Genomic DNA, 14,286 nt, shown 5'->3' on the forward strand with positions numbered 1-14,286 from the left:
AAAAGTTTTGAAATAAAGAAATTTGTTCAATAAAGTTTAGAGATCTGCTCCCAAAGCTCTTAAGCACTTTAACTGGCTGTTTGTGCCTTAACAGAACTAATTAACTTACTAAACTCACAACCCATAAAGGTTCTAAGCTTTTGATAAATTAATGATTAAAGGCGATGTACTGTATAAGACACTCCAGGATCAGGGCTGACCACCTCCAGTATAGATCATTGAGTAGAAGTTATTATTTTCCTATATACAGTACATTAAATGTCTAGTAAGATGTGGTGGCAGATGAGGCAAGATGATTCAAAATAAAGTGTGAAAACAAAGAAAAAAATGCATCACAAATCACTATGCTTCATGTTGTTGATATCTCAGAGGTCACAAAGTGACAAAACTCTTAGCACACAGCATAAACACTTACTTTGCTAGTTAGAATATTGACCTCACGTTCAAGCTTGTGCAACTTGCTGGTGAGCTGTGCATTTTGTTCATGACTTAGCAGTAATTCTCTGTCTAAGCGCTCCACCTGTAGCTTTAGAGACTGCTTTTCACCCTAGAAATGAGAAAACAGCACCTATCAGCTTTTTGAAAATTGCCTATCAAAGTGATCAACAAAAAAGTTATTTAAAAATCATGAAGACTATAAACACTCAAATCTAACACCAGATATCTCCACATCCTCAGTGGATATAGACCTTTTGATTTTTGGGGGTTGGTTTATTACATTTTGCATTTTCCTTCTGGAACTGCATTGCCCAAGAGAAGCAAAATGAAGAAAGAGTAGATCACTATGGGAATTTGCATATTAGATGAATTTTGAAAAACAAATTTAGGCCTAGTTTAAATCAATTTTTAACCTGGTTTTGAAATTTAAAATGCTATACCCCCACAACCTCTGAGTTTCATTATTTCTTAGAAATTGAAACTTGCATTAGTGCTGGGTTTATAAAATGTGACTGGAGAGTGTATTTGATTTAACCCAGGCATTAACGTGGAAAAAAACTGTTTCCATACTTATTTGTCTTCTAACTTCACTAAAATGTTGTTCATAGCTTATAAAATACAAACATTACACACAACAATCACAAATAATAATTTGATAGTAAGACATCTGAGAAAAATATGCCTTAGGAATTATTTTTTATACTTATTATAATTCTTAATAAGAATTACGCCCTGAACAAAATGAGACACATGAGTTTTTAGATTTGTTAGGGAGCCCAAAGAAACCTTATCAATTTTCTCAACGGGGAATATAAACATAGTATTAATAAAAACTACAGTAATGAGGATGTTTTGGCAGGAGATCTAAATACAAATATCATATTTGAGAAACACAATAAACCAACTACTACCATTCTAAAGTTCCACAATAAACTGATATTTCTAAAACTGTAATAGTATACTGTACGTTAGCAAAGAATGTAATAGCCCAAGGCTTCTACAGCAGATAATAAAAAGCCAATACAACTTCAGAAAGCTGTAATGTCAGTTGATTATGTTTCTCTTTCATGTTAGTTAAACCAGCTGATTATTTTAACTTCATACACAGCCTAACCTTAAAAGCTACATCAAAATCCAAAAGGCATTCAGGAAGCAAACTATCCTCAGAAGTCTTTAGAGACTCTACTGTGGTGGCACAGAAAAAGCATACAAATACAATAACACAATAGCTCTTTAAATTCTAAAACAGCTTTTTAAATCATGTCATCTGTAACAGGCAGTTACACAAAAAAAAGACCAGGTGGCAGCTCTATTTGTGTCAAAGATACCTACCACTGTTCTGTGACTGATTTGTGTGTACTTTTCTTACATTATTTTAATCAAGACCTTGAAGTGACCGTTAGTGCTGTTATATAAAACAGCACAGGTTTAAATCAAACAATGTACATACTGTATGTTAGTACTAATGTGCCGTTCAAATATATTCCATTTATATCACAAAAGGGAGAAGGAAAAGAAGTAACAAATAACTTGAGGAAAATCAGGATGAATACACATACTGCACTCTGCCTGTCATTTGCATTCTATACTATGCTTAAACAAGTAATTTCCACCATAGTTAAGGAAGAAAAACATCACTTTAATAATACATTTCAAGTATTTTAAAAGGCAGCTTAATATATGCAAAAAATGAACACATTGCCACCTTCATACCAGCTTCTTTGTGTCTTAATTCTTTTTCTCTGTCTTTTGAATGAGGGATTAAACATCTCAGAAATCTCTGCCCTTCAATCATCCAAAACAAATGGCACTGCAGCAAAAACAACAAATATGTTCTGCTGAAAACCATAAAAACCCCTTGCCCATTGACAAAGTAGTTGATGCCTGCTGAATCTTTACAGTATTCTTATGGGAAGACTTTAGAAAGCAGACACCTGTAAACCATTTAGCAGTTACGTACAAATGATATCCTAGCACTTAACAACCGTCATGCAGTGGTTATCCAACATTTGGTAAGTGCTAGGATTAGTTATAGGCTAGCAAGTCCCCCTACTAGTAATTGCTGTTATTGATACTACACTGTTTATTGGTATAAACATAAGAACTAAGTTCCAATATGTATGCATCACCTTTTCATTTAACTGTACTCAACTCAGCATTTCTCAAAATCATAAGATGTCATTTCTGTTGACTGCAAAAATAACTCAACTACTTAATAATAAAATAGTTAATAACAACAATCTATGTGTATTATCTTCATAGCTTCAATTTTAAATGATCCCATGCTGTGTCCTCTTAAAAGAACACTATGCCTATGCCCCCTAAAAACCCATGTGATCATAAGACATCATGTACTCTTCTTTTGTGGAACTCTATTCCTAGTTTTGGCCTATATGTCTGAATTACTTTTCCTTTATGTGCTTTCAGAGTAAAACTAAATCGTAACTAATGCTATTCATTGTTTTCTGGCAAACATGGATGACGAGTATGACCAAAAAAGTATTGGGACCTATTTTTGGTGTTATTTGCATTTTTTGCCATATTACATTTTTTAAGGCCAGGTCTCCAATACACACTGGTGCAGCACTGGTTTTGGCTACTGTGCATTGTTTAACAAAAGGAAAACCTAAAAGGTTTATTCACATTGTGTGTTTCGTGGGGCAGTAAGAAGGGGGAGATTTTTCTGATATTTTACTAGATGATTTTGAAGAAGGATAAAGACCCCTTTTCATGTATATATTTCATGTCATTAAACTCAGGTTTTAAGTCATTTAGGTGTCTCGGCTCAGCTGGAGCACCTACCTCCAGAGATCTGACCGCAGACTGGGACTCCGCCAGCTGTCGCACCTGGATCCTCTGCACGTTCTCTGCCTGTGCCCCAGAGTTGTCCCTCTCAGCCCGCAGCTCAGCGACCTCTGCCTCCAAGCTCTTCAGCCTCTGGTGCAACTGAGCCTTCTCCCGTAGCAGCGATTCCACCCGCTTGTTGTCTCTTGTGGGGTCGGCGCCTAACAGCTGACTGGAAAGCTCCTCTTTGTCTTTTTCTAACCGGGAGACCTAATATAAAAATAAACACATCTGCTTAGTAGGATGCAATCCGGTTTTTAAAACATAGAAGTAGGAAACCTGATCGTTGTTTTATGTTTTGTTTAATTTATATTGTTTCATAAATGAAGAAATGCATGTACATGTTTGCAAAATAGGCTGTGTTTTATGTGGTAGCCATTAAAATTTGCTGGAACTCCCTGAAGAGTTATCCCACAACCACCTAAAAAAGAAGGCAAAAGCAGAATGTTTCATGTAACAAAACTTAATTGAACTTCAAACAACTTATAATGGATGAAAACACTATTTTATCACCTTCCTCTCCTATCTGAAAGTGGTCCTAAAAGATAAAGGGCACAGTAGTTCAGTCTAACAGACTCATATATATATCTCCTACCCTTTTCGCCTCAGCAGAGTGTGAACTTTAGCAAGTGTGAAAGCACATATACAAAACACTCACTAACATACTGTACTTGTCTCTTCTACTCTGAGCTTACTCTACCTACTGTAAACTCCTAATTTCTAGCTTCAAAATGAAAAAAGACTAATATGTGTGTCAAAAATAATAAAATGATTAAATAATGTTAGAAGACTGTGAAAAGTTTGCCCAATGAACTGGTGCAGGCAGAAAAAATATTGTTGCAACACAAGAGATGTAATCAGTGCAGCATTTCCCAAGAGCGAGACAGTGTGAAAATACAGAGAAAAGGGTGTTGAGGCATCACTCCCATATTGCAATACATCAACTGTATAGTCAGCCAAACAGGTTTTGCACAATAGCAGTTTGTGGTACAGGAAGTCAATAAGAGAACAAAATGGCAGTCATACTAAGTGGTTAGGTTTACAAAACTGCATTGTCACTGGAAGCATACCCACAAAGTTCGATATGAACTGACCAAATATTTTGCCGAAGATCAGTTTTCAGTACAAGTTATGGATCAGAAAGAGAACAAAACAGCTGTCATGTTGGTCTTTGCAGCTTATATGGTTACTGTACAGTTAAGTTTCACTATATGGTAACTGCATTGTCAATTTAAAGAACCTAAAAGGGTTTGAATTAATTAGCCAAACACTTCATGAGGAAGACCAAGATCCACTTCACTAAACAGATGACGACCCATTACCAGAATAAAATTTTTTCTTTGTGAGGTACGACCAAAAAATAGCTTGGAATATCTAAGCTGTCAGAACAAAATGACAGTCAGGCATTCATTCTGATTTATGCAGAACCCTGATACTGACACTAAAACAGCACCTACAGTACTAAGTTTGGAGTCTGCTCCTAAACAGAGACCTTCATTGTTTTCATACTGGCCTTGCATTTCAATAGAGCAACCTGTTTCAGACATGTTTCAGACTAAATTTCATTCCAATTAGTCTTGGAGTTTGAGAGGAGTCACTTGAACACTTTTAACAAATCCAATACAGCAGCCAAAACATGCAAACAACTATCGTATCCTGAACAAGTCTCTTTGACATTGCCTAAAATTGTGGACCAGGTTCCAGATTTGCATTTTAAATGGTTTCACAGTGAACAATTGTTTTAATGTTTTGCAAATAATTCAATACGGCAGCCAAACCATGTAATCACTCTGGCAATTTGATAATGGTGTCTAACAGTATGCAATTTCATTAGTTTTATTTTATTATTTTTGCTTTTGAAAAATCTGAAAAAAGTATAATAAAAACTAAACAAACTTCCTCCAGCACCTTTGTTGCTTGAACGTCTATTTAAACTATTATTAAATAAATCAAGTCTATGAGTGGTACTGTAGTTTCAGGTAGTTCTAAACCCACCTCTGCTTCAAAACGCATCTTCCTTTCCTCCAAAACATGCATGTGCTCTTCCTTCTGGTGTTCAAATTCAGACTTCAAGAAGGTGTAGTCATAACGGAGCTTGTTGTACTCAGAACGGTACTTTTCTGCTTCCTTTGAAAAAGGAAAGGTTAACATTTTTGCCCAGTTACTGCATTTACACAGAATTGTGAAGAACCATTTAAAAAAATCTAACATGCAGGATGAGAATTCTCAGTGATGGTCTCTATTGAGAAGCCCTTAGCACATGCAACTGTTTACAGTTTGCACCCACCCAGGTATGCAAAGCTTCTTTTAAAGGTAATAAAATTAAATACGCTATTACCTTACGGAAAGTGCATGGGCAAGCTTTCTAGAAATAAATTAAGATACCAGTAATGCCCATGCTCAAATGCATTGACTAACTCATTGACAAATGCAAGTTAACTAAGAGAACTTCCTAGCAAACAGCGAACCACAAACCAGAGGGCACCAGAGGAGGCACTTTCTTACCCAAAGTGTGGAACAAGCTAACCAGCTATGTTGTTGAAGGTGATACCCTCTGGATGAGATCTTTGGGATAATTGAATACTAACCACCAAACAGACTATAAGGTTCAAATGGCCTCCTCTCATTTGTAACTGTTCTCATGAATATCTAGTATTGTAAATTAAGACTAACCTCTTCAAGTTTACTAAATCTCTCCCTCATTGGCATCTCCAATTCCTGCTGGATCTGGGCTCGCAGCAATTCCAGTTTCTGTGGAGTAAGCATCTGGCACAAACAAAAAAAAAACTTCCTACTCTGAATACCCTTTTTTTTCGTCTTCAGATAATGAAAACAAGGAAGAAAACTGTCAGTCTCTTTCTCATTTGTGGAAAAATACAGAAAACAACACATGGCATCTGTACAAGGGAAATATGAAAATATTCACTGCTTAACATGAATTCTACATTAAATATATTATAAGTAGTGTTACACTAAAAGTATCACAAGAAATGTCAGCCTTACAAGTCCAGCAATTTGATTTAAAACGCTAAAGATATGCAAGTACAAAATGTTTTCAGACTCAGCTCTCTATCTTCTGATAAAGCTTAAAATACGAAGAGAAAAAGTTATCTTGACCTACATGCTAAAATATGCAAGGATTACAAGAACCCTGAGAGAGTACTACAGAAAATCAGTGGTTCTCAAAAACATACAACTTAGCCTAGGATATTTGATTAGAAGAAAACAGTCAAATGGTTTGCCCACTTGTTTTTTTTTAATTACTTTTTCTTAAATGGAACAAAAGCTTCACAAAGAGTTAAGGGAAAATGACTTAGAGAAGAATATACAAGATTAAAATTTCCACAGTCCCGATAGGGAACAGAAAAGCAACAATTACTAAATTACCTGCATTTTCAGCTCCTCTAATTCCCTAGTTTTATCCAACAGCTCTCCCCGGAGTTCTGCAAGCAGCAGCTGAAGCTTATCTTGTGCAGCCTGCTTCTCACTCAGCAGACGTTTCAGTTCATTCTGAGCTCTGGTGTATTCATCCTGTAGCCTGCAAAAATACACACAAGCATAATCAAATAAGAGCTACCATTCTTACAAATAATTGTTACAGTATTCACATATAATGCTTAAAACCATGTTAGTGGAAGACCATAGGTTATGTGGAAACATTTGTACAAATCGTGCTAGTCATTCCTGACAAAGACTTGAATCACATCAAAATTATGACTTGCTCATCACAAATTCTGAACCCAACAGCAGCTTTGTAAACGTAAGGCATCTATGGCATTCAGAAATCTACCACTAAGTAATATGTCTGCAATCTGTGTTTGGCACAAACGTTTGATGTACTTACTAAGGCCAACATCAGAATTCCTAGATTAGTCTATTCAAACTGCGCTGGCTATGTGGATGGGGGATATCAATCAAGAATTAACTAGACAAAGCTACATCATGTAGGCTGCAAAGGAAAAAGTAATAGGTTTATTCCATGCTGAAAAAAAGAAGAAAGAGAACACAACGTTTCGGCCGTGGAGCCTTCTTCAGGTGTGAGAGAGACAAGGCAGTAGGCAAAAGAAATGTAGCGGGAGAACAAAGGCTGGGAGGGAGGAGGAGTGAGAGGTTCAAGTAGGCAGCTGTATCAGCATGCGTAGGCTGCTAAGGAACAAGTAAAGGTTTATTCCATGCTGAAAAGAGAAGAGTCACAACATTTGGACTGTGGAGCCTTCTTCTTCCTTTACATCTAAATCACAGTAAACGGGTTAACCAAACCACCTCACACCACTGATAATGCTGCACAGGTCAAAATATTTCACAATATACCAAATGCTGTTTATCAGTGCAGCTCCACTGATTACTCTGTCAGACTTTCTGTTCTGTTTAACAGCTGTCAGACTGTTAGATTGATTTACCAGCTACTCTGCAATAATTTACATACAACAAAAAAAACACTTCTTTAAAGCTAACAAGCATGTAACAAATTGGCTGTGAATATCCACCTCTCTTATCCATTTCAATACAGTACTACAGAGCTAGATTACGTCAGAGGCACACATTTAATAAAACAGCCGTGTCTATTCACAGTGCAGAACATGTGAGAGATGTCTCAAGGGAGAAAGAGTGGGGTATTCACATTGCAGAACTGTTGAGGAGGAGTTCGTTTGTAATCTTAATTTCATTTATTTAATGTGAGGATTTATGACAATGACCGTCAACAGGACAGCTTTTATATTTTTGCTTTGGTGCTATATTTTATGCTTACGCTTTTTGATCGGCAAAAAAAGAAAAGAAGCATGACAGTCAAAAACAGCTCACTAGAATCTGGTTAAGAGAGGACTGCAGTGCACCAGGGTTTAGAGGCAATTTGTAATCCTCCATAACCAAAGACCTGGAGACACCGACAATGCAAATTAATTGAACAACTGTTAAGAGTCCAGGCTGGAGTGAAAACTAAAAGACACAAAGGCCATCTGCAAGTAGAAGTATCACTTCAGTGGAGAGACTGTGTGGAATACGTGAGCTCCTTCCCCACCAGTCAGCTCTATTGTACTTGGTATTTTCATATGAACGTCCCTTATTCCCTTATTATTAGGGAAATATTATTATTATTATTATTATTATTAATATTATTATTATTAGGGAAATATAAATGCACTTCAATGTTTGTCAATGTTGCTAAAGCCATGACTTCGAATTACCTATACTAATCACAAGGTTTATGCATAATGTGCCCCCAAAAGGTCTTCATGGGAGTTTCATAAACCATGTTTCTATTTGTCATTAAACTTTTCTGAAACTCTTCATATCTAAATTCCAAAAGTGTCTACTGTAGGTATGTGCACATAGACACTTACAAATAATGTAACGCACAATATATAGAGTATATAGGACCTTGCACAAATATTCAGACCAGTGCACAATTACCACATTTTGTTGCTTTAAAGTTTGTCAGTCATGACAACTTGAAGTTAGAATTAATATCTTTTATATGCACAACCTACTTCACACATTCAAAACAAAATAAAAGAATTAAATAGATAATAGAAAAATGGAAAAGTCATGATTCCATAAGCATTCAAACATTTCGCTGCGGTGAACCTCAACTATTTCAGGTGCACAATATCCAGGTGCACCTACAATAGATGCTTTTTCAAGTCACACAATTTGTTGAGTGGCTACTGCATGCAATGATAGTGTTTCACATGAGTACAAAATACACAGTATACAATCATCTCTATAATGTCCCACAGACAATGAATTTCAAGCAAAGATTCAACCACAGAGCTTTCACAACAACACAAGAATAAAGTTGTACAAAGGTACTGATCAAGAGATGGGTAAAAAAACATTTCAAAGACAATTAACATCAGCATTGTGAACTTGATCAATAAATGAAAGGCACCCAGACACGGCCTAAATCAGTCTGTCCCATCAAACGGAGCATCTAAGCAAATAGGACGCTGGTTTGAGATGCCACTGTGGGGCCAACAATGACTTTGAAGTTACAGAGTATCAGCCATTAAGGCTGGGATGGAAGAAAAGGTGATTAATGATATTAACAATAACCCAGTCACTCAAAAAAGGGGACTTGTATGGAACTGGAAAAACTGTGTGATAAAATCCATACAGGGTTTAAGTTCAAAGCATCTACTGTAAGAGATACTGCAAACATGCCACTTGTTGGTTTTGTGGTCAGACAAGCAATATTGGAACTTTCTGGTCTAAATATAAAGTGTTACATCTGGTACAAACCCATCACTGAGCATCACACAGTCAACACCCTCCCTTCTGTCAAGCACAGTGATGGAAGCAATACAGTATGTTGCTTGCAAGCCCTTACAAACCCTGCTTCTCCTCAAGACTGACGGGAACACAGATGGAGGAAAGTACTGGCATATCAAAGAGGAAAAACCTGCTTCAGACCTAAAACTGGGACAAAAATTCATCTTTCAGCTGAAAATGCTCAAAACCATAAAGACTAATTTTATGCTTAAGCAGTGGGTGTCCTTGAGTGGCAAGTCACGATCCTGGCTTGAATCCTCTTGAGAATCTGTGCAAAGATTTGAAAGCTTCTGTCCATAAGAGATCGCCAAGCAAATTCAGAGAGCTTGAGCAAATTCAGCCACAATAATGAGCAAACACTGCAACAAGCCTGTGTGAAAAGCTGGTAGAGACTTACATCTGTAAATTCTGCCACAGGTGCTTCTACGAGTCTGAGTACTTATGAAATTAAAAGATTTTAGTTTTTCTCTTTAGTTTTTGATGATATTTACTGTAGCTTACCTAACCCTTAGACATATTAACTTTCAATAAAACATTAAAAAACTGTAAGCATCATTTTGTGATTTCACAACATGGTACACCATAGGAAGTGTCTGAATACTTTTGCAAGATACTGCAATTAAGAAATAATTAGCACTTCATGTATAGCAGCAGTGGTCCTACAGAGAGGTTTTTTGTGATAAACAGATATAAAGAAAAACTCAAACCTTCTCTGCAACATACTGATTAACTGATAATTCTGAAATTGCATGTGTCACCAGATTGTTGCAGATAGAATTTGGCTTATTTCTACAATAAATGGGAGAGTTTAACTTCCTTCTGCTTCCCCCCCCCAACCCCCATGTGCAAGACAGCAGTTACACTAAAGAATAAATAGAGCTTCAGCAACTTCCTTGGCATTTCCCCTGAAACCAATCAACTGAACTCAACCATTTGTTTCCATACAAGGAGCGCAGTCAGGCTCAAAAGTAGAAGTGGTCTATTCAGGAAGATAAATGACTTAATTGTTTTACTTTCATTGTTTATCCTGACAAAAAGAATGGCACATTTCTGTTTTATTATAATAAAAACCTAATCATTCCCAATATTCGGGAGGTATGTAAAGTCTTTTTTAATATACACGTAGGATTGTAAATGAAGTTATACCCACCCAATTTCCAGCTGTGTGTTTTTCTCACCTTGGCGGCGGTTTCAAGCTCACAACATCACAAGGTAAGAATAAGGACGGTTTACTCCACCTGTGCCTCTGAGGACAAAGAGAACTATGACCTGTTAAACCCACTCTGGGCCTAGCGGCACTGAGCAAATTGTGGGCAGCCTCTTAAGAGTCTTGGTCATAGTCGTCTAGCAGCGTGGCTCATGCTCGAACCCGCTAATCGTGGGTCAAAGACCTCAACTTGCGTTCAGTTAAATGCTTCAACATTTGCGCCTCTCCTTAAAAAGGTTTGAGGTACACAAAAAGAAAAAACAATAAAACCCATTTCTTCACAATGTATTTATCCCATGCTGTAAATGTAAGTTCCTTATCCTCCAATCTACCAACTCCCAGCTAAAGTCAGCTCCTTTGACTGTCAAGAAAAATTAGCGGCTGTTATATGCATTTCATTCTTTTTTGCCTCAGATGCAAGGACATTCAAAAAAGTAAAAAATTACATAGTTAATCGAATGCATCGGCCATTTCCTTAAAAGCACATTTGATGCAGACGTGAAATTTCAACAGCGTTATTAATTTTCGCCATTTCCTTGAAATTCGCAACATTGAGTAGGTGCCTACTCTTCAATGCTAGGCTTCTGGGAAATATGAAAACCAAGTGTCACATAGCAGAATCCAAATAATGGAAGCGATAAGAGTCATTAACACACAAGCAGTCTGGAGGGTGAATAAATTAGCAGGACAAGCCACAGTGGAGAATGGCAGTCTATGCAACTCAGCTCTTGTGAAATCCTGCATTGCTGTGCAGCAACAGAAAATCATGCGTCAACATCCCCAATATTTTTTGCCGATGGTGCAAAGCAGCCAGTCTCGGACACCTACAGTTGATTTGTGCCAAATTTTTCACACGGATATATTTTTCATCACCAATTCATATGTGCAACAAAAAATCCAAACACTTGGAAGTTCTGCAACTTTGATTCAGCCTTCTGACATTATCACGGTCAGTAGAGATTCCCTGACACAACAAGCACAAATCTGATTTGCGCTGCTTTCTCCCTTACAAAAATAGAATGTGGGTCTCTGCTGAGGTCTTTGATAAAGTGAACCCAATTGACTTCTATGAATCAATAATGGAATGTGAGTCTGAGGACACAAACAGAAACCATGTGAAAGTGCATTTAAAACAGGGAACACAGAGGGTTTCGGCAGTGGATGAAATCCTCAGATCTCATTGCTATTAAAAACCAAAAGAGCTACATTGGCCAAATAGTCTCCTCTCAACTGAAAACTTTCTTTGGTTCTTATGTACATATGTAAGCTGCAAAACCTTCTTAACACCCCATGTGCATTTAGAGTTCATTTAAAGGTCCTACAGAAAAAAATCAGGTTAGTCAAATCAGGTTTTCCACCCTTTCTGAGTTTGTTTCTCCTTTTTCATATTCAATGAACATCTTGTTATTTACACAGTGTCCCCACAACTGATTTGCTGCCCATTATGCAGGCCTATACATCAAAGGATAAGTCAAAATGATTCACAGCTCAACATCGCCACCATGTGGTATTTGCACAAAATGGGGAAAGGCCCAATTCAAGATCCATACAACTTCATGGTTACAGGCCACAGGGGACCACCCTAGATGAAGATGAATTTCCACTCTAGTATTTGCCCCCCATTTATTAGGAAACCGCAGGAGTGCATAAGGTAAACTGAAGCCAATCATTACCTTCACACCAGTTTAACAGTGCACACTTTTGTGTTAGGCTAAGCTATATTTTCTCCACTATAACCCTGAGATATAAGTAATGTTTTTATCTCAATACCATCCACCATATTGCTCTTAATGAAGCAAAAATTCAGAAGAAAGGATCAAGTGGGTTCTCTACATCTCTTCAATCAGCACCTGAGGAGCTGAATGAAGCTGTTAAATTGGCCTCATTAAGCATTAAGCCAGTAATGAGCTGTCTAAGCTTCTTAAGGGCTGAGTTAGAATGACAACCTACAGACACACAGGCCTTCCAGGCCTAGAACTGCCAACTCCCCCAACGTACACGATGATTGAACTGGGAGTGGGAGTGGGTGACCTCTAGTCAACAAAATAATGCTGCTTGAAAATGCAGGTGTTAACATTCCTGAGAGGGAAGTTAAGACTCAACAAATGCACAAACCAAAAAAATTAGAAAGGCATATCTGTAATGAATGTCAATTTAAAAGAATAGCCAATTCATCTATGCTTTAAATTATTTGCAGCCACTGATGTATTTTTCTGTTCTGAGCCTGAGCAAATCCCAGCAGAACAGAGCAGCAGCTGTTACACAAGCGAGGTTAATAGGCATCTCTAAATTGCACCTGTACGCCTGCACATGCGCACGTTTGTGTGCGTTTATGTTGCATCAAGGTACTGGTAAGGCTGAGAACAAACTGTTAAAAAAAAAAGATTATTACCTTTATAATCTTTCCCTTGACATGGAAGTCAATCCAAGAACTGGTCAACTCCTCTCAACCAGCTCCACAAGGATGTTTATGAGAGAGGGAGATCCTAACTAGGATTCTCTGGTACTCCAACATCCGAGCTAGGCAATCATGGGAAGACCCTGACAACACCAGTGACTTAATCTCTAAATTAACACTCACTGAATCTGTAGGAGGAATGCACATCTATATTCATATCCAGCTGGATATCAACTGTCACAACCCCAATGAGGGATGTACTATGTGGGTTTGCCACTACACTGGACAGCATTACCACTTAACAGTTGTTGCACTCCGTTCACCACTTGCTCACTGAGGTCCTGACAACTTGACAGCACACTAATCATGTCATCGTGACCACAGACGTACACAATGAACTGTTGAGGCCAAACACGTTTAGGTGAAAGAAACTGCTGGGCCAGACAGAGACCTTGGGTAAAACAGATTTCTGCCCAAAACTTCATCAGCTACCTACAAGCTGTAGGCTTGTCATACATTTGTCAACATTGTCAAACATTTGTCAACATGATTGCATATTAAAGCAACTGTGAGCAAGCTTTCCAGGTTTCTGCACAAGAATGTGGTGTGTGTTTGATTGGAACAGAGCTCGTCCCTTCCCCCATGCCAAAAGAAAAACATCTGGGCAGAGCGCTAAGTGGACACGGACAGAACCAGCATTTACACGGATCCAGCTGTTTCCATTCCTGTGGGACTTTCAACCCTCATCAGGAATCCTCTCCTGGCCCAGTGTGTCAATTCCGATCGGGACTGAACATTCAGCATTCACATTTGAAGAACTGGAGAAACAAGCTTTTATTCCAATAAATATCTGGTAATATGCTGAATCATGACAGCAACTGAATATATAACTTGTCCTCTTTGAGGCTGATGTTATAAGACTCAGTAACACACACCCAAGTTTTATATTTAATTCTATGTTAGAATTTGTAATCCTAAACTATATGACCAGCCATTTGTGTGTATCATGACAGTGTGATTTACCTGTCTTCATTGTGGATTAAATGCCACATTTTATTACCGTGTTTATAAAACGTATTCTTTGAATGTGTGCAAACGTTGGTAATTGTTCCAGCTGTGTGATTCAAAG

At 37.6% G+C, this 14,286-nt stretch overlaps 1 protein-coding gene across 1 annotated transcript in view; it reads right to left on the reverse strand.

The window, feature by feature from the left end:
* cep83 (centrosomal protein 83) overlaps positions 1-14,286 on the reverse strand; it is a 29,442-nt gene that overhangs the window by 13,204 nt on the left and 1,952 nt on the right. Inside the window, exons 3-7 of the mRNA XM_088924220.1 lie at positions 6,670-6,820; positions 5,956-6,048; positions 5,278-5,409; positions 3,241-3,492; positions 416-547 (exon numbers count right to left, since the gene is read on the reverse strand). Of these exons, the coding sequence (XP_088780346.1) occupies positions 416-547; positions 3,241-3,492; positions 5,278-5,409; positions 5,956-6,048; positions 6,670-6,820 (760 nt within the window). The remainder of the gene's footprint in view (positions 1-415; positions 548-3,240; positions 3,493-5,277; positions 5,410-5,955; positions 6,049-6,669; positions 6,821-14,286) is intronic.

The sequence above is a fragment of the Atractosteus spatula genome, chromosome 8 (assembly GCF_055471065.1).
Source record: "Atractosteus spatula isolate fAtrSpa1 chromosome 8, fAtrSpa1.hap1, whole genome shotgun sequence".
NCBI lineage: Eukaryota > Metazoa > Chordata > Actinopteri > Semionotiformes > Lepisosteidae > Atractosteus > Atractosteus spatula.